The sequence below is a fragment of the Telmatherina bonti genome, assembly GCF_933228915.1.
Source record: "Telmatherina bonti genome assembly, chromosome: 12".
In the NCBI taxonomy this organism is placed as follows: domain Eukaryota; kingdom Metazoa; phylum Chordata; class Actinopteri; order Atheriniformes; family Telmatherinidae; genus Telmatherina; species Telmatherina bonti.
Window position 1 is genome coordinate 22,257,255 of NC_136610.1, and position 23,871 is coordinate 22,281,125.

At 38.0% G+C, this 23,871-nt stretch overlaps 1 protein-coding gene across 4 annotated transcripts in view; it reads right to left on the reverse strand.

Annotated features, from left to right (window-relative positions):
• Window positions 1–23,871, reverse strand: part of atp11c (ATPase phospholipid transporting 11C (ATP11C blood group)) — a 54,830-nt gene that overhangs the window by 20,485 nt on the left and 10,474 nt on the right. For all 4 annotated transcript variants that reach the window (XM_079249558.1, XM_079249555.1, XM_079249556.1 and 1 more), the window contains exons 2-4: window positions 12,721–12,840; window positions 8,447–8,536; window positions 1,959–2,039 (exon numbers count right to left, since the gene is read on the reverse strand). In XM_079249558.1, coding sequence (XP_079105684.1) covers window positions 1,959–2,039; window positions 8,447–8,536; window positions 12,721–12,840 — 291 coding nt within the window. The remainder of the gene's footprint in view (window positions 1–1,958; window positions 2,040–8,446; window positions 8,537–12,720; window positions 12,841–23,871) is intronic.

Below are 23,871 nucleotides of genomic sequence, written 5' to 3' on the forward strand. Positions count from 1 at the left end.
AAAAGTTACGGTGCAGATTTCATGCATAGACGCATGAGAAAAATGTTTTTTTTAACCTGGGTTTAAAAGTATTGACATCTGGAAAGAGTTTAACCTGTACTGGTAGTTTGTTCCATTTGCTTGCAGCATAACAGCTAAATGCTGCTTCTCCATATTTAGTCTGGACTCTGGTCTGGACTAGCTGACCTGAGCCTTTGGATCTAAGAACTCTACTTGGTTTATTTTCTTTGAACATTATACAGATGTATTCTGGGCAGTAACCGCTCTGGGGTTTGTAAACATTCAGCAGGTTTTTATAAAATCTGTCCTGGGACTGACTGGAAGCCAGTCAAAAGACTAACAAACTTGTGTGATGTGTTCAGATCTCTTAGTCCTGGTTAAAGCTCTTGCAGCAACATTTAAGATAAGTTGCAGATGTTTAATGCTCATTTTAAGAAGACCATTTTAAAGGACCATTACAGAAACCCAGTCTACTGGAGAATGAATGCTGGATGAGCTTCTCCTTGTCTTTCCAGGAGAATAGACTTTATTCTGTTGATGTTTCTGAGCTGGTAATGAGCTGTCTATATGACAGCTTTGATCTGGCTGCTGAAAGCTAGATCTGAGTCTATCAACAATGTTGACCCACTTTTTTATTTATTTATTTTTTTAACAATAATCATAGTTTTGTCTTCATTTAATTGTAGAAAATTCTCTCATACAGGTATTTATTTGCTCCAGTAAGTCTTTTGGGCTGGAGTCTTCTGGTGACAAGGACACAAAGTTGTGTATCGTTTGCATAACTATGATACTCGATGTTAAAGTTTTATAATATTTCACCCAAAGCATATACAAAGTAGAACAGAGGAAGTCTAAGGACTGACCCCTGAGGTACTCCACAGGTATGGCCACTCGGTCAGATTCATAGCCGGCGACTTCAACAAAATAATTCTGGCCCTCTGAATATGACCTGAACCAATTTTGGACCGCTCCAGAAAGTCCAACCTTACTTTTTCTGGCTGTGCAACAGGATTCTGTGATCCTCATAGTTTCTCTAGGTTTTGAACTAGGTTTTGATCTTGGTTATGACATGCTGTGTTATCAAGTTCCCAATCAAAATTGTGTGTATTTCTTTTAGTGTGGAGTTGCTGATAGCTTCTCTACTCCCCCTAGTTGTGGGATTTTGGCCTCTCGTCATATTTTGGTTAGCACTTTTCATTTTAGTGTTTCTCGCAGTGCATTCATTCTTCATTTCATTAGGAGTCAAAACATCATTTATGCAGAGAAACCAAAGGTGGTAGAGTGAGTCTGGAGCTTTAAATTTCCTTCTGGATTTACCTCTGCAATGAACAACATCAGATGAGGTGATTAGGTGATAATCAACAAGACTTTCTCATCCTAATATTAAGAAATGATGCCAGGGAAGAGACATTCCATTAATGGTCCTGAAAATTCAACTCAGCCTACATAACAAAATCAGGCAGATCTCCTTGGTGTCACACTTCAAAGCCTAACTAAAGCCGATCCAGTACTATCAGTGCTTCCAATGTATTTGTGGAAGGAAGTCCAGCCATTATTGTGCTTGTCAAAGCCCCAGCAGTAGACCGACTAAAAAGCCAGTCCTAAAATAATACATCTAAAGCTGGGACATTGCAGCAACATAGTCAAAGAAACAGACACTTCCGATAATTTGTATGTCAGTAACAAACTTGCTATCTATCTCCATTTGCTCGCAGCTGCGTAGAGCCCATTACATCTTTATACCAATCAGAACTTAGCAGCAGAGAACATTACTACAAAACCCAACAGAGCATTAGTCAGGTATTTTATACAAAGATCACAGCAAGAAAGTTATGAAAGCAGCAAGACTTTAAAAGTTATAAGGAGAGGGAAAGAGGGTATAATGTGATTAAACACAATGAGGAAATGATCATATGGTTATAGAAATCCCAAATTAACTTCATTAGCCAGTGTCTTACCTGCTTGATAGCTGTTACTGTAATCACAAAAAATAAAGGTAGGCCACTGGTGACTGGGCTGGTGGGGGTGTCCACTATCACCTATAGAGAGAAAAAAAGCAATCAAGCTTCACAGAATCCTGTATACATATGACCATGAAATAGAAAACTATCTTTTAACCTTCCTTTTACCGTTACAAAGTCTTGCAGCATGTTGTCATAGCTGCAGCAGGAACAGTGTGTGCTGATGTTACATACTTTATTAATTCCAGAGAGAAACTGCTGTGTTATAGTCACCCGTAAGTCAAAGAAGATGAAACACAAAAAGACCAATAAAAAAGGATAAACATGGGGCTTGGCCACAAAATACGGAATGTAGTCTACTTCTGAGATATTCCTACCATTCTCTACATTTGCTTCTAAGAAAGGAAGACGAAGGGGACATTTTAAATTGTGGAAGAAAGCAAAAGAGGTTCTGGGCTGCAGAACTTTTAATCAAGTCAGCGAGGGACTGAGTGCTTATTCTACAGGCATGCCAACACTTCTGTTTTTATGCCAGAACATGGGAGGACCAGCAGGAGGCTTTGTCTACTCGCCTTACCTGCCTGAGCTGTGTGCAGGAGAACAGAGAGGTGCATTATGTCAGCATGTATTACAATTGTGTCCAATAAGAATTTTCAACCACTGATCAAGTTATCCCAAAAATCTGTTTAAGAGTATTAGACAAAGGCCTAAAGCTGAAACCCTAAAACACAAAAGGCCTTATGTGTTTTGTGTGTCCCTTAAAAGCATCAGATGGATTTACTCTGGCATTCCTTATGCTGCAGAATGAGCAGTGCGAATACGGTGTGAAAGACTCTAGAATTCGTACCTCCCTATTCGCTGACTAGTTAGTGGGTCAATGCCTCTTGAGAATAGCTCGATTTACCCTGATTATGTGAGCACTGAACTGATTGACATGACCAAATTCTCAAAGCAGAGCACCATCCACACCGATATGATAAACATTTAAAAAATAAATAAATAAAAAGCAAAACACTTAAACAGATTTAAATTTAATTTTAAATGAACTAAAATATGTCAAATTAGAGGCTGAAATTAAAAAAAAAAAACAAACAAAAAAAAAACCTACAGGAAGGATAAAGAACAGAAAGTTCCCTTAATATACCAGCCAGGTGGCCAAACTAAACACAGATTAACACCAAAGCAAATAAAAAACCTAAGCAAACAAATCCTGAATATGTGGTTTACAATAGGGGCTAAAAACAGCATAATAGATGCTGGTTACTTTGTGATGCCTGTGTATCAACAGTGATTCTCACAAAAACATTCATCTCATGCTATGGCCACATTCGCAGAAGGACTGAACAATTTCGCTTATAAATACAAGTGTTCATACAGACAAGTTTTTCCAGAAAGGTATGCAACCACACAACAGCAGTGAAAACACTATGTAATGACATAACAAGTAATGACAGTCCTGTCAGTGGTACTGCAATGCTGACACAAATATACATAAAAAAGAATGCAGAAGCAAACCACTGGCAAAAAAGAAGCAAAAGAAAAAACATGGTTGTATACATTGATGCTTTCACAAAGACATGGTTTTGGTAAGTTCCTGATTCTTGGAACCACTGTGCTTAATGGTGAACTCACACCAGTTTAACCAGAACCAAAGGGGGCAAACTTTATTACATGGAAGTACACATCAACAGCTTTGCAATTTGGTCCTGAATGTTAATGGTCAAGTCGTCAGGCCCCAATATAACCTACAATTTTTCAAAATATAAATGAAGCTTTTTTTCAGATGACTGGGTGAATTTCATTGAATTTTAGGATGATATTTTAAAAAGTTAATTGTTGACGGCTTAACTGAAAGATGTCCGGATCCTGTGACAGCAAAGTAAGCCCAGATCACGATTTTTGATGAATTGCAGATCACATCGGCACCCCATCCCAAACTAGGCCAAAATGGATGTATAGTTCCTATAGATTGATAAGAATTTTGTTTAGGAAAAAAATCTAAAAGCGTTATATGTCATGTGTTGCTCTTCACTACTATGCTTTTATGTAATACTTAACATCTAAGCTTTGTTTTGTTTGATCAATTGGTCAAAAGATGGTGCTTCTTTTGTAGCTGATGGCTTGTGTTTTTGTAAGTTGATCAACTTCAGATACTGCTGCTTTGTGTAAAAGCATTAACTCTTCTTCTGCAAGAGGTTTAGCATTTGAGAAACAGTATTGGGTGCCTTGCATAGTAGAAAGCTAAACTAATATGCACAATCTAGATTTAAGCATACTGAGTATGTTACTTGATAAGAGATTATGACACATCCTTCAAGAGCAGCAAGAATTCTAAGTATATTCCTCAAATGGTCACTGCAAATGGCTTTTTCAGCACACAATAAGGCTGACTGAGGTTCTGTTTAGATGTTAAGAATCTTTTTAGTACTAGGGACCTGTAACAGCTGAAGGAGAAAGCTGCTTGCAGTAAAGTCGATTTGTCTGAACAAGTTTACACTGAATGTCGTCTGATCTGAAGGAGAAAGGAAGAAATTCCGACTCCTTTCTTTTCATGCAGAAACAATAACTTGGCAAAAACAGAGTCATTTGTTTACATTTAAACATAAACAAACAGCTCACACAAAACTTGAAAAAGTTCCAATGCAGTCTCTGAAAGCTGTATTTGCACCTCTCCTGGGTTGACTGGGTTTGCAGTAACAAAAACTTCCCCTTTTTAACTGACCTTACATCTGGCTGCACAGAATTTTTTGAAACATCCATTTTATGCTGCAGCAGTAAAAAACACTAAAGATCTACACTTTCCAGTTCCCGCCTATGTAACAACACAAAACCTCCCAAAATCTTTTAACAGATCTGAAATTATTCACAACAATCTCCCAATAAAATTCCAGCAGGCCAAATACCTCTTCTCCATTGCACCAAATAAATATATAAATAAATGAATTCTCAGCAATAGGAGTGAACAGTGCCCTGCTGTTGATGTGCTGGTGTGATATGAGAGAAGCAGAGCAGCACAAAGCTGTTCATCTGAGCTGGGAAGTGTGTCAGGGTGAACGACAGACAGCAGGTCCCTGGGGTCCCTGGGGCAGTGCTGTGGGTCCTCATGGCCTCCAACCACGTCACCCTCGCTCACTCGCTCTCATTTTTCTGCCCGACTCGCTTGCATTGCCGTATTTCCATTCAATCAAATCCAGGCAAAGACATACAGGGGCTATTTATAGTAGAGTGGTGCTTTTTTATCAGCCTGTGTCTATTTGTGTCGCTCAGAAGTACAGAGGGCTCCCTGGCTGTTGACGTCAGCAGTGCAGTGCTGCAGAGATGGGGGTTATGTGAGATAGAAAGGGAGAAAGATATACAGAAAGAAATAGTCCAAATGATGAGGTGAGACAGAAAGGAGGATAGAACATAGAGTTGGATAGCATTTGGTTGTAGGAAAAGCAGTTTATGCAACTGCATAAAGCCTCCCTCATGCAAGAAGGATTTGGTTTTTTTTGTCTGTAAAATGTGAGAGGAATAGAACTGCATATTTAGTGTACCTGTTTCTTGCTAGCTAACATGATATGGCTGCATATACAAAAAAAAACCTGAGTGGTTGGGATAAGAAGCCCCACCAGAGAGGCTGGATTAGTGGATACATGCCAACCACACTGCAGCTTGGGTAAACACTATAAACAAACGGAGGACACCCACTGACATGTACTATCGCATGCACAGACACACACAAACATGCATTCAGACAAACTAACATTTCACAGTCAACACACCACACAACAAATGTCCTTGTGCAATAAACATGCATTAGCTCGCAGCGAGTTATGCAAGTACTCAGCAGGTTACTCCCACGTAAGTGTAGAATATCAGCCAACCATAATTTCAAGCATTACTTCAATTTAAAAAAAAAAAAAAAAAACCTTTTATATACGGCCATGGATAAAACAGAATTAAATCTGACAAGCTGTGGGGAAAAAAGGCTGAGAAACTGTCAGGTAGAAACAAGGCTGGGTAAACACAGTGGAATTGATCTGCGGTTGCTTGAGCATTATAGAATTTGTGAAACACAGAACACAGATATTTTTCAGTTTGTTACTGTACTAAACTACTGGGAGTTGTCAATCTATGAGCTTGTTTAGTCAGAATACACTTAGCACAAGCAGGCATGACTGAGCAGGCCCAATGCCGGCACCTGTTTACACTAGGCTGTAGTGTCTGCTGTTGCTGCTAAAAGCAGAAAAACAAGTTTCCATTTGCATGGATCAGAAAACAGGAATGGACATGAGATAATGGTTAAAAAGCAAGAGCAGTTGCAAACAACATTTTCATTTTGGAGAGGAGAGGAGAGGAGTTCAAAGGACAGAAAAAGATGCATGTCAGTGCTCTTTAGTCAGCGTTCTTGGTATGCTCAACAGTTTCCACTTACAAGAAGAGGACAGCACACACACCATACAAGCCAATAGTCACACACAAAAGGAAATCTTGAGATTAAGATGTTTCATAATAATGAAATGGGATTCTCTGTAAGATAATGTGCTGCTTCTCTCCAATACAAAGTCTCACTTTTAAAATTATATGACATTATAATGACTGGAAATTCGACTTGGATACTAAGACCAGCTTAAACAACCTGCACAGTGTTTGGAACGTTGTGCAGCAGACTGAGACTGAGGGTCTCAGTCTTTTTGTTTTTTGGGTTTTTTTTGTTTTTTTTTTTACTGCTGCACAGATAAACGTGCATGCAGTAGACCACTTGCTCTAAAAATGATGCTATGGCTGACATCAAAGTTGAATATGATGACACAGAAGCTGAAAAAAGGAGACAAGTCGGTTTTTGAAGGTAGTTTGCTTTTAAAAGATTGGACTTTGACAAAGGAAATGGAGCAAATGCTGTTGAGCTAAAGTTGTTGCACAAAGCAGCGGCACAAGCAAATTTGTATCACCACCTTAGCCACAAGCATGTCTTAGAGGAGTGGATCTCAAGCTTTTTGAGCCACAACCCACATGACAAACATACATTGGTGTTCAATTGAAAATTTATGATATAGAGCCCCACTTGGCAAAGCTAATTTGTCCAACATGACACAGGAACCAGATTACCATTCTGCTTGTTATGATGCTGGGCAGGACAAAAAGAAAAACTAAATAAAAGAAACTGTCAGAATCTTCATAAATAGGGAAGATAAAAGGGTTTTTGGTGAATTATGTTAACAGCTGTGACAGTGCAACCTTATCCCAAAATTAAGCTTTTTCAACAATCAGGGCAAAATTCTTATTTTTAAGCCTTGAAAATCCAACCAAACAAAAACAGTTCAGAAAATTCTATTTTTTTTATATGAAGTCTTTATTTGACCCTCTAACAAAATAATGAAAAAAATTGAAGGTAAAATTAAAACGTTTTTTAAACCATTTAACCCTCCTGCCCCATATCTATTAGGGGGCAGGAGGCAATTATTAGATTGTGTATCAAAGGGTTCTGAACAAAGTTTTTACCATGAAAAAAGGCCTCAGAAAGTGTATGAATAGGTCATCAGATGTTAAATTTGTCAAGACAAACAGCTAAAGATATTTCTTGGTATTGATGGTGGTATATTGATGTATATATTGATGTTGGTATTCCAACAGTTTATCTTTAGTCTTTTTTTTTTTTTCTTCTGCTGCTCCTTGTGTTTTATTGGCAAATCATCATCTCAACACCTCCCATGTGGCATTGGGTGGGGGAGGGATGCATGCAGAAAAGTTGGTTTCTTCCTGGCCTTCGGTGGCCTGAGAGTGCACCCTGTACCAGAACTGTCTCCATGGTGGAGCTCTGCAGCCAAAACCCCATCAATTAATCTGATCACTCCAAAACTCAGGAAAATATTGGACGCACGTGCAAGTAAACAAGATAACGTCCTGTGGTGCATCTTTCATTTTTTGATTCCTCATTCATTGCACTGAGCTTTGGTATAGTTTTATTTATCAAAATTTCTTGGAATAAACCAGAAATCATTAGCCAAGTCTATTTCTATTTCTTAAGCTACCGCCACTTCAGAAGACATTAAAAAAAAAAAAAAAAAGTCTCGTGTTAAGCACTTACTTTTTAACAAATTGATCAAGACGGCTTAAAAACAAAACCATTAACAACAAAATATTCACATTTCATCAGTTCAAGCCTTACAGGAAGCTATAGCTATTTTAACGGTTCAACAGCTGGTACATCCTGTTACTGTTTCATTTATCTCATTTGATCTCATTTAAATTTGCATGTTTTTCACACATTTTTATATACAGCATATGAAGACTGTAGGTTTTGGCAAATTGACCAATTCAGACTGCACACCTAAAAAAAAAAAAAAAAAAACAAGGTTACATTTGTTTTGTAATATTGACAAAAAAAACACAGACCTTCACACTGTGGACTTCACTACACTCCAGTCACAAGGACCCACCAAGTCATTGACAAACAAGCTTATCTTCGTTTATGTTGGCACACTCAAAACGTTTGCACTCACCTGCACCAGGAAGATGATAAGGAAGTAGAAATTAGCAATTCTTCTAAACTGTTCAAACAGGTTCTTTGGTAGAAAGTTCCAGACTGTATACTGTGGAGAAAAATAAAATCAAGGATGTAAGTCAGACATAAAATAAATATTGCTATTTGTAGCTGTTTTCACTCTACAATCGACATATTCTTTCAACCAAATTAAGTTACACAAAATAAACACTTGGTTACAGAGAAAGATAAAAGACATTTAATGTTAGCAGACACTTGCATTTAGTAACTTATATGTTATTATGATCATTTGGAGTGAGACAACAGGAAGGCAACTTGAATCACCGAAAAGCTCTGTTCTTTCTACTGCCTAGGGAGAGGGACCTTGAGGGATCACAGGTATTCCATTGATTCAGATTAGTGATTCATCTCCTTATTTTGGCTACACTTACATGCAGAACCAATCGAATTAACAGATTGTTTCTGTTCTTTTAAAGTCGCTGTGACAGCTGGTACCATTGGGGATGAGGGCAACACTTCTATGTTTAAATTTCAGAGAAATGGCTCAAAAATATCCCACAGGTAAGTGCTGCACAACGGAGTGCGCCAACAGTGGTGGAAAAAATACAAATACAAACACAGGCCTGCACATACACTTACAAACACCTGCACAGAAACAGCAGTGAGCCATTATTATGAAGGGGGAATGTCTGCAAGGGGAGAGTGTTGAAATGCAGCGGCAGCAGAAAGGCCCAACTCATTTTGCTGGAGAGAAAACAGAGGAAAAGTAATGAGAAAAAGAGGGGTGGCAGCAGTGGGGGGCAAATAGAGGTGGTGGTGCAGCGGCAGCAAGAGTGAGAAAAGGGCTATACTGGTCATTGCAGAGCGCAAAAGCAACCAGATGATGGAGAGCAGAAGCTGCGGAAAGCATAAACACTACAACTGAGGGTAATTAAAGACAGTTTCCTCTGACATACTGGCAGGCGCCATTTGATTGGTCCCTCTTCATCGGGACCCTCTGCACCACTATAAATCCCATGAGCATCTTTATCACACTGCTTCATCTTGTTCATCCTTTCACTTATGCTATCCATAAGCCTGCCATCCCCACTGTCTGGGCTTGCTGTTGACATGGAATAAATGGACAGGACTTACTTTGGGGGCAGTCTATCAAAGCTCAGGGGAAACAACCTAATTGTTCTCCCTTCCAGTACATTAATAGCAGCTATGTATTTTACTGTCAGTCGGTGCTCCCCTGACGGACAAATAATCACCTTTAGTTGGGAGTTCAGGCAAGGCAAGTTTATGAACAGCACATTTCATATACAAAACTAGCGCTGCCACAAACAATTATTTTAGCCATCGACTAGTCACCAGGTATTTTGGCGATTAGTTGACTAATTGGACATATGTAAATTGTAACTTATGGCACCAGCACGCTGTTCTTCCATAACCATCGTTACATTCCAGTTTGTAAGAGTTACATGCTATCAAAAATAGACAAGATGTCTCATTTAATAACTTCTAATTATTGTTGTAGCTGTCATACAATAAAAACAAAAATAAATATATGTATAATATTTTATTCACTTCATTTGTCTGTGGCATCAAACATAGCTACATCTACACAAAACCATATGAGGTCAGCACCTGAAACCAAAGATAAACTACCAGCAAAAAATAGGTTTTAGCTCACTGTTGACGGTAAAGTTAGTAGCTAACTAGCCAGTTAGCTTTACAGGTAAACTAACAGCAGGATGTTAAAGTCAGTTTGTTGGCAAACAGGAACCCAGAATAAAAATCTAGACTGGAGTTATACAATTCACTTTCTAGTAGTGTGCAGTCAGGATGGGCAGGAGGGCAGAAAGAAATAAAATGGAATCATTCCATTTTAATAATTATTCTATAATTTTTCACTCTCTTTTTTTAAATTATTTTAGGAATAATCTTTCAAATTATAATTTCCACTAACCTGTAGTACCTGGCAATTTGAAAGGGATGCCATTTAGTGCTTTTTGGACTTCACTACACTCCAGTCACCAGGCTTTTTGTAGCTCAATAAAAATAAGCACCGCCTCCTCCGGGCCAGGCAGATAAGCCATACAAGTAACGGTGTGTTCAGACCAAACACTCGACGCTGGTCACTAAACTGTCACGTTTGCGTCCAACGCCCAAAACGCTCCTTTTTGGGAGGACAAACATCAATATACGCTACTGGTTGTAACAACACATAAAGTTAAAAAGTCTGGGGACTGCCAGTGAATCATTAGCTAGCTAAGCAAGTTTTTTTCAATTGTGTCCTACACATTTAAATCATCATTTAGGTGTGAGTCGCAATTTGCGACTGCCTGCCTACCTAACCCTAGAACTCACGGCATGTGCCTGCCACATTCTTGGTATTAGTGAGGACTCAAACAACCACGTTCTGGATATACTGTAGCTGTCTGATGGACTTTTAAGGGAGACCTGTCATGATAACATTACAATTAAGGGCTGCTCGTTATTAGAAAAAAACCCCCAACATTGTGATTTTTTTTTTTCTAACCCTGTGATTAGGGCTGGCCAACTAATCAGCAATAATTTTTAAATTATTTCTCTTGAATATTCATTAAATGGCCATTTAGCTGAACTACGTGTGATTCTTTTAATTCATTTTAAAATCAGAAACACCTGATTCCAAAAAAATTGATTTCCACAGCTTGTTGTTCTCTGCCCAAGTCAGCTAATGAGCCGTTTGTTTGAACCAGGTGTGTTGCTGCTGGGACACATTCAATACCTGCAGAACCCTGGCCCTCGAGAACCGGATTTCAAAATCGCTATGCTAAATTAAGTGCCAAACTCTAGCATGTGCACCAGTGTAATCGACATACCAGGAAACTGCACTGGGAAAAAGAATCAAAAGCTATAATTACAGAAAAATTAACTTGTTAAAAAAATGATTAATCATAACTCACATGTTAAACCCAATTGGCATTGCGAATATAAACAGTTATTTAGTATCTGGAAGTTATGTAAATATTAAAAACAAATTTTCTAATAATTTTACTAACAAAGAGTAGGTTTATCAGCCTATAGCTATTCATGAGTAACAAGTCTAAGATGCTCTTTTTCAGACGCGTCTTTATGAGACCACTTTTAGGTTCTGAGGGAAGACACCTGAAAGCAGAAACATGTTTATTATCTGTAAAATATCTGAAGCTATGCATCCTGAAACAGCGAGGAGCAGATTTTAAATGGCAAATGATGTCAGGCTGATTAGTGTCTATGTCTCCTCTCGGTGGACATAGTGATGACAAATGTCCTGCCCCTGGTCTGGGAGCACATGACTGCCTGATTCTCTGAATTTTGTCAGCTAGACAGAAGTTCCAGGGAGGAGCACAACAAGCAAGGCCCCAACATTATTGCTGTTCTTCGCATCAGAAAAGAATGGCCAGCTTGCAATTTTTAGCTCCACAATATGAAACTCCATTTATAGATCTCAGAGTGAATCTGCAATTTAGTTTTTTTGCAACCTGCGTTCAGCTTTTTTACATTCTCGTGTTTTAGCTCTTATCAGAGTTGCATTTTTAACTGGAGCTTTCTTTATGGCACTGATTGCTTTCACCTTGGTGGGAGCAATGACATCAATAATGCTCGGAAATTTATCATTGAAATGATCCACAAGTTCATCAACTGAAGGCCAAGAGAAGGCAAGGACCAGGAGTGTCCCTGCTGTAACACAATTGACTTAAATTAATGGGTAATAAGCAGACTTGTGCAGCGTTTAACTTCAAGCACTGCAAAAGTTTGCTAATTAAATCGGATAGGTGTTGAAACAGGGAAACTATTAACACTTGCAGGACTGTGGCCCTCGAGGACCAGAGTTGCCGACCCCTGTGTTCACACATTTCATGGGTGAGCTGACCACAAATTAACAGCTTTCACATGACAGTGAACAGTTTTATAATGCATTCCACTTTACTTCGAAATAAAACGCATCACTTTCGAACACTAGCTGTGTTTAACCAGCTGTAATGAATCCTTGTATACAAGGGAAAAAAATGTTTTCCTTACATGTAAACTATCAGTTGAATAAACAGACCTTCAACATTCCCTGGGACACGTTTGCATACGCACAACTAAAGCAGCATGTTTACAAACCACTCAGACTATCTTCCAATGTGGTCTGAGCTCCTAAATCTAATCTAATATGAATGCATATTAGATACATTCACACCTGCATATCATTTTGGATGAGACTGCCTATCATGCATATTAATGCCTGCTGTGAGCAGATTGGAGTGTGCTTCTTACCTTTGAGGACACAATCCTGTTGTCACAGAACTTGGGTGGGATGAAAGCCTCTGTGGCAGGACCGGACCGATGACCAACATAGATTGTCCTACTGTCTACTCTTCTCTCATCACCACCGAACTAGAGAACGAATCAGCAAATGGGAATGGATGAACACAGAAAAAAAAAAGAAGAGATTCTTTTAGGACAGGGAACTAGAGTGCAATCATTTTTTGGTCACACATTCAACCAGAGATTTGTCAAGTATAACTAACTGTTTTCTTGGATGCTACGGTGCACCAGACATTTCATAGGTCTAAGTATGTAGGACTTTCATCTGCCTGAATGTCTGTCTGCAGATTTAATATTCATTCCTCTCTTGCCTTAGCTCAAGAAAGAATAAAACATGCTATAAAAAAAAACAGCAATTTAAAAAAGGTTCGGTGTTCATCTTTGATCCGCAGTTCTGTATGCTGGCTTGAAATTGTGACAGGTACACTTGAGACATGCAGTACAATGAAGAACAACACAGGCCCCCTTACATTTAGTCAGAAAATACACCAGGAAAGAACCAATGTTGGAGGAAGCGATAAGCATCAGCTATGTCTAACAAAGTGTGTGTTAAGTTGAGAGGACAATAACGTTGTCCGGACCCTTTTTGACATTTTGCATTCAGTGTCTCAGATAGTTTCTTTTTCTCTGCTTTTTTGTGTTCTTCCATTGCAAACATGAGAAATAAACAAGACAACACCAAAGCATTTGTGAATTCAAAAGTTTTCTGAAAAAACGCAAAGATCCTGATATTTTTGGCCTTGGCTGTATCTATGCATACACAGCAACCCAATGATGGAAAAAGGTAAGATTTCAGGAACCAAAGGTCTGACTCATGGAAATTTAGTGAACAGGCCATTCCTCTTGCTTTTCTAGAATTCTTCCTGAATAACTCTCAAAAAAACATGTATAGGCCACAAAAAAGTGTGCAAAAACCTGTACTTCCACATTATCTCTTTAATACAAGTAAAATTATCTGAAAAGTGGATAGCAATACATGCAGATGTTATCACAGTCATGATAGATGGAGCTGTTTTTGTGAGGAATAAGTTGGTGTGTGGAGATCCCAGTTTATTCTAAATAATGCAATTGAAATCTGGAGAAAAAAAGCCTGAAGAAACTATTTGTTTGGTCTAGTTTTCCTCAGCAGGATTGCTGACATCTTTGTAAAAGAAAAAGGACAAAGTTTATTGGGGGGAAAAAAAGAACAGTATATTGTCAGGTGGCTTTATAGGCTAGCTGTCAGTAATTTGTTACGACTGTTGGTGTTCATTAAACCCACTGACCGTTGAGCATTTTAAAAAGGCTAAAAGCTTCAGTCTGTGTGTCTTTAGCTGAAAAGATGTTCAAACTCTCAGCTGTAAGATGATATACAATCCATTTTATGCTCCTTTTCTTCACTCATATCACATCTATCACATAACCAAGCTCACTAATGTGTTTGTAAATAATTCAACAAGAAATCCAACTCAGGCAAATCTGAAAAAGTGGGAAGGTGTTTTCTGGATAAATCGGGTCATTACATGTATTTGTGGTTTTACGAAACATCAGTGAAGCTGCTGAAGATCCGGTCATGCTGCTCGCAGACAGCCAACTGCGTGACATAGGCTCTGTGTGCATTGGCTTACAGGTGAGTAAGACTGAATGACAAGTGGTCACTCAAGATTGTGTCGAAAGAAGTACAAAGAGCTGTCCACCTGTGATCAAATCACCCAGGATGCACCAGGAATAGCAAATTGGCCTGTTTGATAAGGTCAGTATCCATGCAAACACTGATCTAGAATAATGTTTACATTATGACAATTCACTGTTACTGAAAGGAAAAGTTGTGCCCCACAACTTACAATAAGTCTTACACACAAACTGTGTCCTTCAAAGACCAAATGACTCGGATACATTTACAAAGCTTGGCATACACCGATCTCTCACTGACCTCATTTTCTTTTCTGACCTCCCCTATACAACAAATCCAAGAACTTTGTGTAGATGGTGACGAGGACCGGATAGATCTTGATAATGTCAACATACTGGATCAGCCAGAGAAGCTTCATCCATATTTGCTGCTACAATCTCATCCTATCTTATCCATGAGCATTCTCCTTATCTCACAGTAGATAAATGTTATTTCCAAAGCCTTCCAAGGCAATCTAATCGACTGGTCAATAAACATTTAATGTATGACACCAATAAATGGAGTGTGTAAATGAATAGTCAAGCAATATCTGCTTTATTTGTAAATGTGTTAATGTGCTTGTCATCGTTGTCATCAATTAGGTGAGGAGGATGAGAGGAAGATGAAGATTAGAGGTCCTGTTTGTTTTTAATGCAATTTATTTATTTATATATTTATTTTGTGTGTGCAAGTACACAATCTCTGCATCGTTTGCATCACATGGACTTTAATAGGTAGCTGTTCAACCTTTCTGTACTTTCAGCCAACCAACTCTGAGGTCCAACAGCAAGGTACAGGACTGTGACAGGCGTGGGAATCTCTCATGGTGAGGAGTTCAAACATACTGTTTGAAGGATGGCCTAAATTATTCTCCACAATTCCTTAAGATTCAAAACAAAATGTGACTGAAAGAGTTTCTGTGTGAACATAGTATTTGTCTTGTAATGTCCATGGACAAAGGAACAATATAAAAGGTCTCAAGAGTCAGTTTGTTTAATTACAACATTGTATAGCTATAATAATTTACTTTAGCCTGCTGAGCACACAGAGTTTGGTAAAAAAAAAACAAACAAAAAAAACAAAAACAGATTGCTGTGGTGAAGCAAATAAAACTATTTGGTTTTTACTGAAGGTAAAACCATGGAGGAGAAGTTAGTACATCACTGTTATTGATATAACGTATTCCTCTGAACAGATGCTTATATACCCAAGCGAACAACTCTGCCATGTTTCTTTGTCGTAGTAAATATAATAGTAGTAAATATACTTTACTAAGCTCGACTTGGTAAGACGTGAGAGAAAAAAATGAATAATTTACAAATGACACTATAATTCAGCTGGCAGCAGGACTAGTGCATGTCTGCAAGGGGCTAAAGATAGCTTCTTCTTTACTTGTACGTCTCAGAAAATTAGATTATTATAAAAAAGTTAAAAAAAAATCGTCACTCATTTCAGAATGTGAAACCCATATATTATATAGATTCATCACACACAGAGTCAAACATTTCAAATATTTATTTCTTGAAATTTTGATGACTGCGGTTTACAGATAATGAAAACCCAAAACACAGTGTCTCAGAAAAATTGAATATTACATAAGAGGAATGAAAAAAGGATATTTTAAACAAAAATGTCAGGCTTCTTAAAAGTATGTTCATTTCCATGCACTAAGTACTGGGTTGGGCCTCCTTTTGCATGAATTAATACATCAATGGGGCGTGGCAATGGAAGTGATCGGTGTGTGGCGCTGCTCAGGTGTAATGGAAGCCCAGGTTGCTTTGATAGCAATCTTCGGGTCATCTACATCGTTGGGTCTGATGTCTCATCTTCCTCTTGACCGCACATATTCTTTATGGGGTTCAGATCAGGTGAGTTTGTTGGCCAATCAAGCACAGTAACACCATGGTCATTGAAGCAGCTTTTGGTACCTTTGGCAGTCTGGGCAGGTGCAAAGTCCTGCTAGAAAAAAAAAATTGGTATCACCTTAAAGCTTGTCAGCAGAAGGAAGCTCTAAAATTTTCTAGTAGATGGCTGTGTTGACTGTGTACTTCAGAAAACACAGTGGACCAACACCAGCAGATGACATGGATCCCCAAATCATCACTGATCGTGAAAACTTCACACTGGACCTCAAGCAACATGGATTCTGTGCCTCTCCAGTCTTCCTCCAGACTCTGGGACCTTGGTTTCCAAATGAAATGCAAAATCTGCTTTCATCTGAAACAGAGTCCAGTCCTTTTTCTCCTTAGCCCAGGTGAGTTGCTTCTGTCATTGTCTCTGGTTCAGGAATGCCTTGACACAAGGAATATGACATTTGTAGCCCATGTCCAGGATTTGTCTGTGCGTAGCGGCTCTTGATGTGCTGAGTCCAGCTTCAGTCCACTCCTTGTGAAGCTCCCCAAATTCTTGAATAGATGTTGCTTGACAATCCTCACAAGGCTGCGGTTGTGCTTTTTGCTGGTGCACCTTTTCCCTCCACTCAACTTTCTATTAATATGCTTGGATATAGCACTCTGTGAACAACCAGCTTCTTTAGAAATGACCTTTTATGACCTCCTTGTGGAGGGTCAATGATCATCTTCTGGACATCTGCCAAGTCAGCAGTCTTCCCCATGATTGTGTAGCCATCTGACCCAAACTGAGAGACCATTTAAAGGTTCAGGATACCTTTGCAGATGAGTTAATTAGTTGATTAGGGTGTGTCTCCATGACTTTTTAAGATTGAAGTTTTTCACAACATTCCAATCTATATCCGATCTATCTATCTATCTATCTATAAGCCACAATTGTCCAAATTTCAAGGATTGAATATTTGAAATGTTTAACACTGTGTGTCATGAATCTATAAAATATATAGGTTTCACATTCTGAAATGAGTGATAAAAAAAATATTGAACTTTTTTATAATATTCTAATTTTCTGAGATGTACTTGTAGGCATGTGGTTGAATAACAATACAACAATATGTTCTTCCAGCTTTTTTTTCCTAACTTTATAAACTTTTCAAACAGACAGAAAATGTGGTCTTTTTTTGTTTGGGTGTAATGCAGGTGTCATCCTATGAAGTCCAGGGTCTAAGTGACTAGCATTAAAGGATGTTAGCTCATGCATAAAACAACCTTTTTGTTATTACTATTGTTCTGAAATATTTCTGTAGTTCTCTATTAGGGTTGGGAAAAACGAATCGAAAAATCGGGATATTTTTGCTTCACAATTTTAAATAGATTTTTTGTGAAAAAATCTTTTTTTTTTTTCAAATAAATAAATATAATCCATTACAAAACTTTTGTCATTTTTATTGTTTTTATTGATCTCTTAACTTGTCTTCTTGGGCATTATGGCAGCAGAATGATGGTCTGGCTACTTTGTTTTTCCCAATTGAAATCAAGAAAAATGACGACCAAAAAGAAAGTTTTATCCATTTTTTTTGCTTTTAATCTACAGATATCAGCAATATCGAAGAATTGTGAGAATCGCAATTTAAAACGAATCATCACTCAAAAAATCGGAATCGAAGCATATCGTCACAGCCCTATTCTCTATATAATAACAATTTGTAAGTAGCCAAAATGAATTAAACAATATGTTGTTTGTGGTGTCTGCCAATTAGTTTATGTATAAAATTAGCCAGGAAATAAGTAAACAAACAATAAATAATGCTATTGTTCAACATATTTTCCCTTAGGATGGCTTGTAGATTGATTATACTGTTTCTGTATCTTAATCATGTTGACAGCTTTATAAACGCATGGTGAGCACTTTCCAAGGATGTCTTATATTTAAGTTGAAAGGTTAAGATGAAATCATGATTTCAGATGGTGACTGTACATCTAAGCTCTCAAAAACACTTTGCTTTGGTAAAGTGAAAGCATCCCTGTCAGAAAGATGGGCTTGTTTATGCAAAACAATGAAACAAAGCATTATTCAAGTTAACAGCCTAGACATGACATTTGTGTTATTAATCATTAAGATTATCCTGGTAAGTGATTACCATGAACATCTGACCGCACACAAACCCCCAGGAAGCATGTGAATTCTGGCCACCTGGACAGCAAGCTGTCCAGAGCCGGTTTCTGTCAAGAAGTTTGATCAAAGAATGCTCTGAAGGCTCAAGCATAATTTGTGCAGGACAAAAACGCAGCCTACATAAGTTTAAACCACCACTCAATTCAATGTAGTCCAAACAACTAGAATAAAGGGGACTTTTTAGCCTTTAACCCCAACCCTTCAGCAACACCAGATGCACATGAGGGGACAAACAAAGTGGGAGGAAGTGAGTGAGAGCAAAAAGGGCAAAAAAAAAAAAGCAACTCAAGTATATTAAAATTTTTATATCAAACATTATCCATGCCCCAAAGGCAAAAACACCCATGTGGACTGGTGTTGCTCATTTACTGGAATCAGATGCAGTTATTCTAAATGTTTTCCTGCAGTAAATGGCTTCCAGAAGAAATGCGCAGAGTTATCTGTAAAGAAACAATTCTCAAGAAACTATTCTCAAACCCATACTGGCTTGCAAAAATATTCATTGTGTTTGCATTTTCCCATCATTTTGTATCAGGACCTTAAATGAGAATTTTGGATGGATTTTAGTTTACATACATATGCACTCAATCCGTTCATTTGTACAGGTCAGTCCAGAGAGTTAACTGGCCACCAAGCTTTATGCAGTCCAACATTTTTGTGATTTTAAAAAATGTATTATAATATAATGCACAGGGTGCACACACTTATGCAACCAGCATATATACTTTTTTCACACTTGTCCCATAACACATCAGTTTTTCCATTTGAACTGTAGAGACTATAGATTGCATTAAAGGTGGGGGACATCTGAATATAATATATTGTGGTCTCAATCTTAAAACTCCAAAAATCAGGCATTTCAACAGAGGCTGTGGACAGTTTTATATCCACTTGTGCCAAAAGAGAAAAGGAAAAATCCTTCTGCTCAAAATAAGGAAGTGGTCCACATTGTGAGGCACTAAAGATTAGGACAGAACTGTAGAACAGTCATTGATTTAGTGGTGGATTCACTGGAAAATATAATGAGGGTCAGATGATAGGGGCTCTCTTCATTTTTAAGCAGCTACGTGATCGCAATCCTCATCTCAAAACTAGCACAAGAACATACAAGAAATGCTAATGTAAGGAAAATCAGAATTGGTTGGATTATATTTTCCCCAGCAATGTCAAAAGTAATACAGAGCCATTCAAAGACCAATGACCTTAATAAGTTAATAAAAAGGAAAGTGTTAGTATGAACATTTCAAACTATTTATTTTGATTAAACGGTATCAGCAAAGATCCATAAAGCAAACATTCAATACTCAGCTAAGTTGAGATAAAAATGCACTGTCAAGGGAAAAAAAAAGTTGCATTAGAGAATTGAATGAGGGAGAAACTTTACATTAAATTATACTCTAAATCAAATTATGTACACATTGTGAAATGAGCACAGGCAGGAAAGGTACTGCACCAAGACCAAGAGGAACATTCAGCCACTGCCAAACTCTCAGTGATGACTGGTCTGATGACACTGCGTCCTGTCACCCCATCTCTCTATTCACTGACTATCCCGCTTTGTCACTGTCGGCAATGAGTTAGCTGAACATCACTAAGTGACCACAAATTTATAAGGTCATTAGACAATGTTGCAAGCATCTCAAACGTTACTTTCACTTTTTAAATTTATACATTTATTAAATTTGTGACAGTACCTAAAAGACACAATCTATTTCTATTTCTATGAATTACACGGCAGAGTTGTTGAAGACTACATTACAAAGTCTTCAAACATAAATGTTTTTATCATTAATACATGTAACTAAGTATAACAATTGACATAAAAAACTAAAATTTATCTAAAGTCTTTTTTTTTTTATTTTTAAAATAACATTCATCAACATAACATTGTTGAGCCCTTGTCTATGACATAGACCATTGTCAATTTAATAATACCAATGCTTTTATATCAACATCAAAACTGAATTTTAGACTTATAAAGGATCATTTCATACTCACACATAACCAGTAACAATGTGCACATTTTGAAATTTAATCTGCTGTTTTTTAAGAAAAAAATTTGAAAAAAATGGATGGAACTCTGAACTCTTTGGAGGAGACAAAAATGGCAAATATCTGAAGATTTCTTTCAGGCCTAAAAATCCATGTATGAAAAATTGTTTTATTTTAACTGGTCCCTGCAAAAAGGGAAAAAAGCAGCAGCCAAAAACACAGTTTATATTTTCACACAATTAAGTTCAGCTCTGAATTTCACCTACAATTTCCTGAACCTTCAGGATATATTGCCTGCTGAGCATGGAGTCTTTTGGGAGTGAAATAATCCTCCCAGAATTTCATCTAGGTGATACCACTCGAGTAACTGATTTGATAATTAGGCTCCACAAGAAGTTCCTCCTCCCAGGGGAAAGTTGCATTAGTTGAAATGCATCTCAACCCTCAGGAGACATCTGACTGTCTTAGAAATAAAACAAGATATTCTACATTGTTTTACATAACTCATTGATTTCAACATTTTATCATTTATGGTACAAAAAGCATACCGTAAGCAGTTCTGGCTCTCAGTGCTGCTCAGGACAGCTAAGTGTCCTCTACTCTATGCATCTTGAGCTGTTGCTAGGTATCAAAGTGTAACCGAAGTGTGGATTTTACAGCTTACTTGTACATTTAAATCCAGTCAAGGAATAAAGGTGACACCAGGGCATCAACAAGTAGTAAAGTTAGTGACAACAAGTGTGACAGTGGTACAAAAAGCACTATTTACTCTGACACGAATGGATTTTGTGGTCCAACAAAATCAATACATTAACTTTTTTTTTTTTCTTTTTTTTTACAAAAGTGCTGAAACAAAATGAAAAAAGTAAGCCAAAGAGAATACAGTAGGATTCAACCTTATTCTCATCAGTCAGCTTTTGTGGTTTTGGAACTGTGTGTACTGGCAACAAACAGCACTCAGCTCTTCCAGTACAGAATTTTAGAGCTGTTCCATTAAGCTTAAAAAAATTACACCCAGAAAATCCACTTAAAGGCTTTAAATTAGGTGCAAGGGAGCTGTGCAAAGAAGAAAGAGCACAGGGGACCCTTCTTTATATCCTGAACATGTACGTCTTACAAACTGCCCTACACTGAGTAAGACTGATTAATTGTAAAATCCATGTTCCCATTCAACCTAAGGATCTATTTCATGTAATTCATTGTGCAAATATGAATCAAGCTCCATACAGTATTATACTTCAAGCAGCTGAAATGGCAGAGGGAGATGACTGAAAAGACGTGTGAGTGTGTAAGTGGTTCAGTCCATCAATAACTTACAACATCTGCTCCAACTTCATGTAATCCATCAGATTTTATGATGATGCTCTCAATTTAAGTGGATCATCACAGGTCAAACTTATCTGCCATTAAACGTGGCACATGACTGTTGTGTTTCCTCTCACCACAGACTGGGGAAAAAGAGGAAAAGTCCCATGAGGAAAACTATGACACTAATTATAAAATTAAGGTCAAAACATCAAATACCATTTAGAGATTTATGGAATGAATCAAGGTTGAAGTATCTACTACAGCTCAAGTAAACTGATTTAAGACATTTTAACGGTACAAATACATGCACACACTGTTTTACTGAATGCAGGCAGGATACATACAGAGTCACTCGTAACTGGCCCACATTGCTACTGTGTTTACAATACAATACAGATTGTGTTCTGTTATTGTTGTAACCAATACCTAATAACATAAAAACAAAAACTTCAGGAGATAAGCTACCTTCATCTATATCTGTGGGTCACTGTCCAACATTGTCAGTCCAGATATCCACTCTGCTGTCACTGTCTCCAGACAGCAGAAGATACCCGGTGGCTAGGGCTGGGCGATATGACCTTTTAGTAATATCCCGATATTTTTATGGCATGTCACGATATACGATATATATCTCGAAATTTACCTCAGCCTTGAATTAATGCTTTGGTGCATACAATAACATCAGTAAGATGATTTTGTGTCTATATTAAAACATAATTGTTCATACTGCATTAAGATATGCTGATTTTAAACATTCATGCCAAAAGGATGAAATTGTAACGAAGCAAATTTATCAAAACCGTATTTATTGAACAGTTAAAGCAGTGGCAGAAACATGTCATTTTAAAACAAAGTAAAGTTCCTTTTCATGATGTAATAATGCAACGTATGAAAATAGGTGCTCTAGGGGGTGACACTTCAAATGATGAACTATTATAAGGCTTTGCTTTATGGATACGTTTTTGAGTTGTGGGTTTTTTTTTGGTTTTTTTTAAATCGCAGAGTTTAGTGTAGAAATCAGTTTTATAATACAGGCAGAATGCCCTCGTATCGTCTCAAATAAACGGCTTCAGCCAGTTTTTAATTCAGGATTTGATTCCCACTCCTCTCTGTACTTTCTAGAGACATTACAAGCTAGATAAATATGCTTGTGTCTCACACACAGTGGATGAGGTGAGTAAGTGACAGAGGCTGTGAATGTAATCAAATAGAATTAATTGTTTTTGCGTGACGTGAAAAACTTTGTAATTTACGTCCAACTCTGTAATCCAGAGCGGGATCAGTGGCGGATTTGGCTGTTCATTGTGACTGTAGGTGGAGTCGTGCAGGTGTCCTCTCTGGTCCTCTGACTGCTGCAGCTGCACCCGGAGCGACTGAGCGCTTTAGGACGTGGAGAGACGCTCGTAACTTTACAATATGCGCTTTAAAGTCAGTCGCCAAAACACCAGGAAAGTCTCCAATAACTCCAGTAAAAGTCGCTAAATTTGTCACTAGTCGCTTCTCACAAAAAAAGTCGCCAGATTTAGCGAGAAAGTCGCCAAGTTGGCAACAGTGGCTACACGCTGCCTCTCATGACGTAGCACGCAGCTCACGTTATGTACGTAATTAGGTGCGCTTGTTTTAACTCTCTGCAAAGCGGTGCAGAGTCGAGGAGGAGGGAGGAAACCCCGCCCACAGCTAAAAACACCTGCGTGACAACAGGATACTCGAATATGACGAATATAGGCATTTTCTATATCGCACAGGGGACTAGCCACGATATCTTGAGTATATTCGATATATCGCCCAGCCCTACCGGTGGCCACCACAAAAAATGGCTCTGCCCATAGACCGTATATGAAATATGGACGGAGCCTCTGGTGGTTAAAAGTGAAGCCCATGTGGAAGTGCATAAAACTGCAGTTCCCCCTTCATCCGCTAGGGGTTGGCTGCAAAACAGAGTGAATCCTCAACAATTCCCATGTTAAAAAGGCCAACTTCACAGCAGAAATGAACATGTTTACAGCCTGGTTCAAAAATCAATTTTTGGCTTAATAGGTCAGGTTTACCTTCATGACAACTGTGGGGGAGTACATTTTTTGCTAACTTGCCTGTTTAAAAGTAATTTAATCTCAAAATTCAGC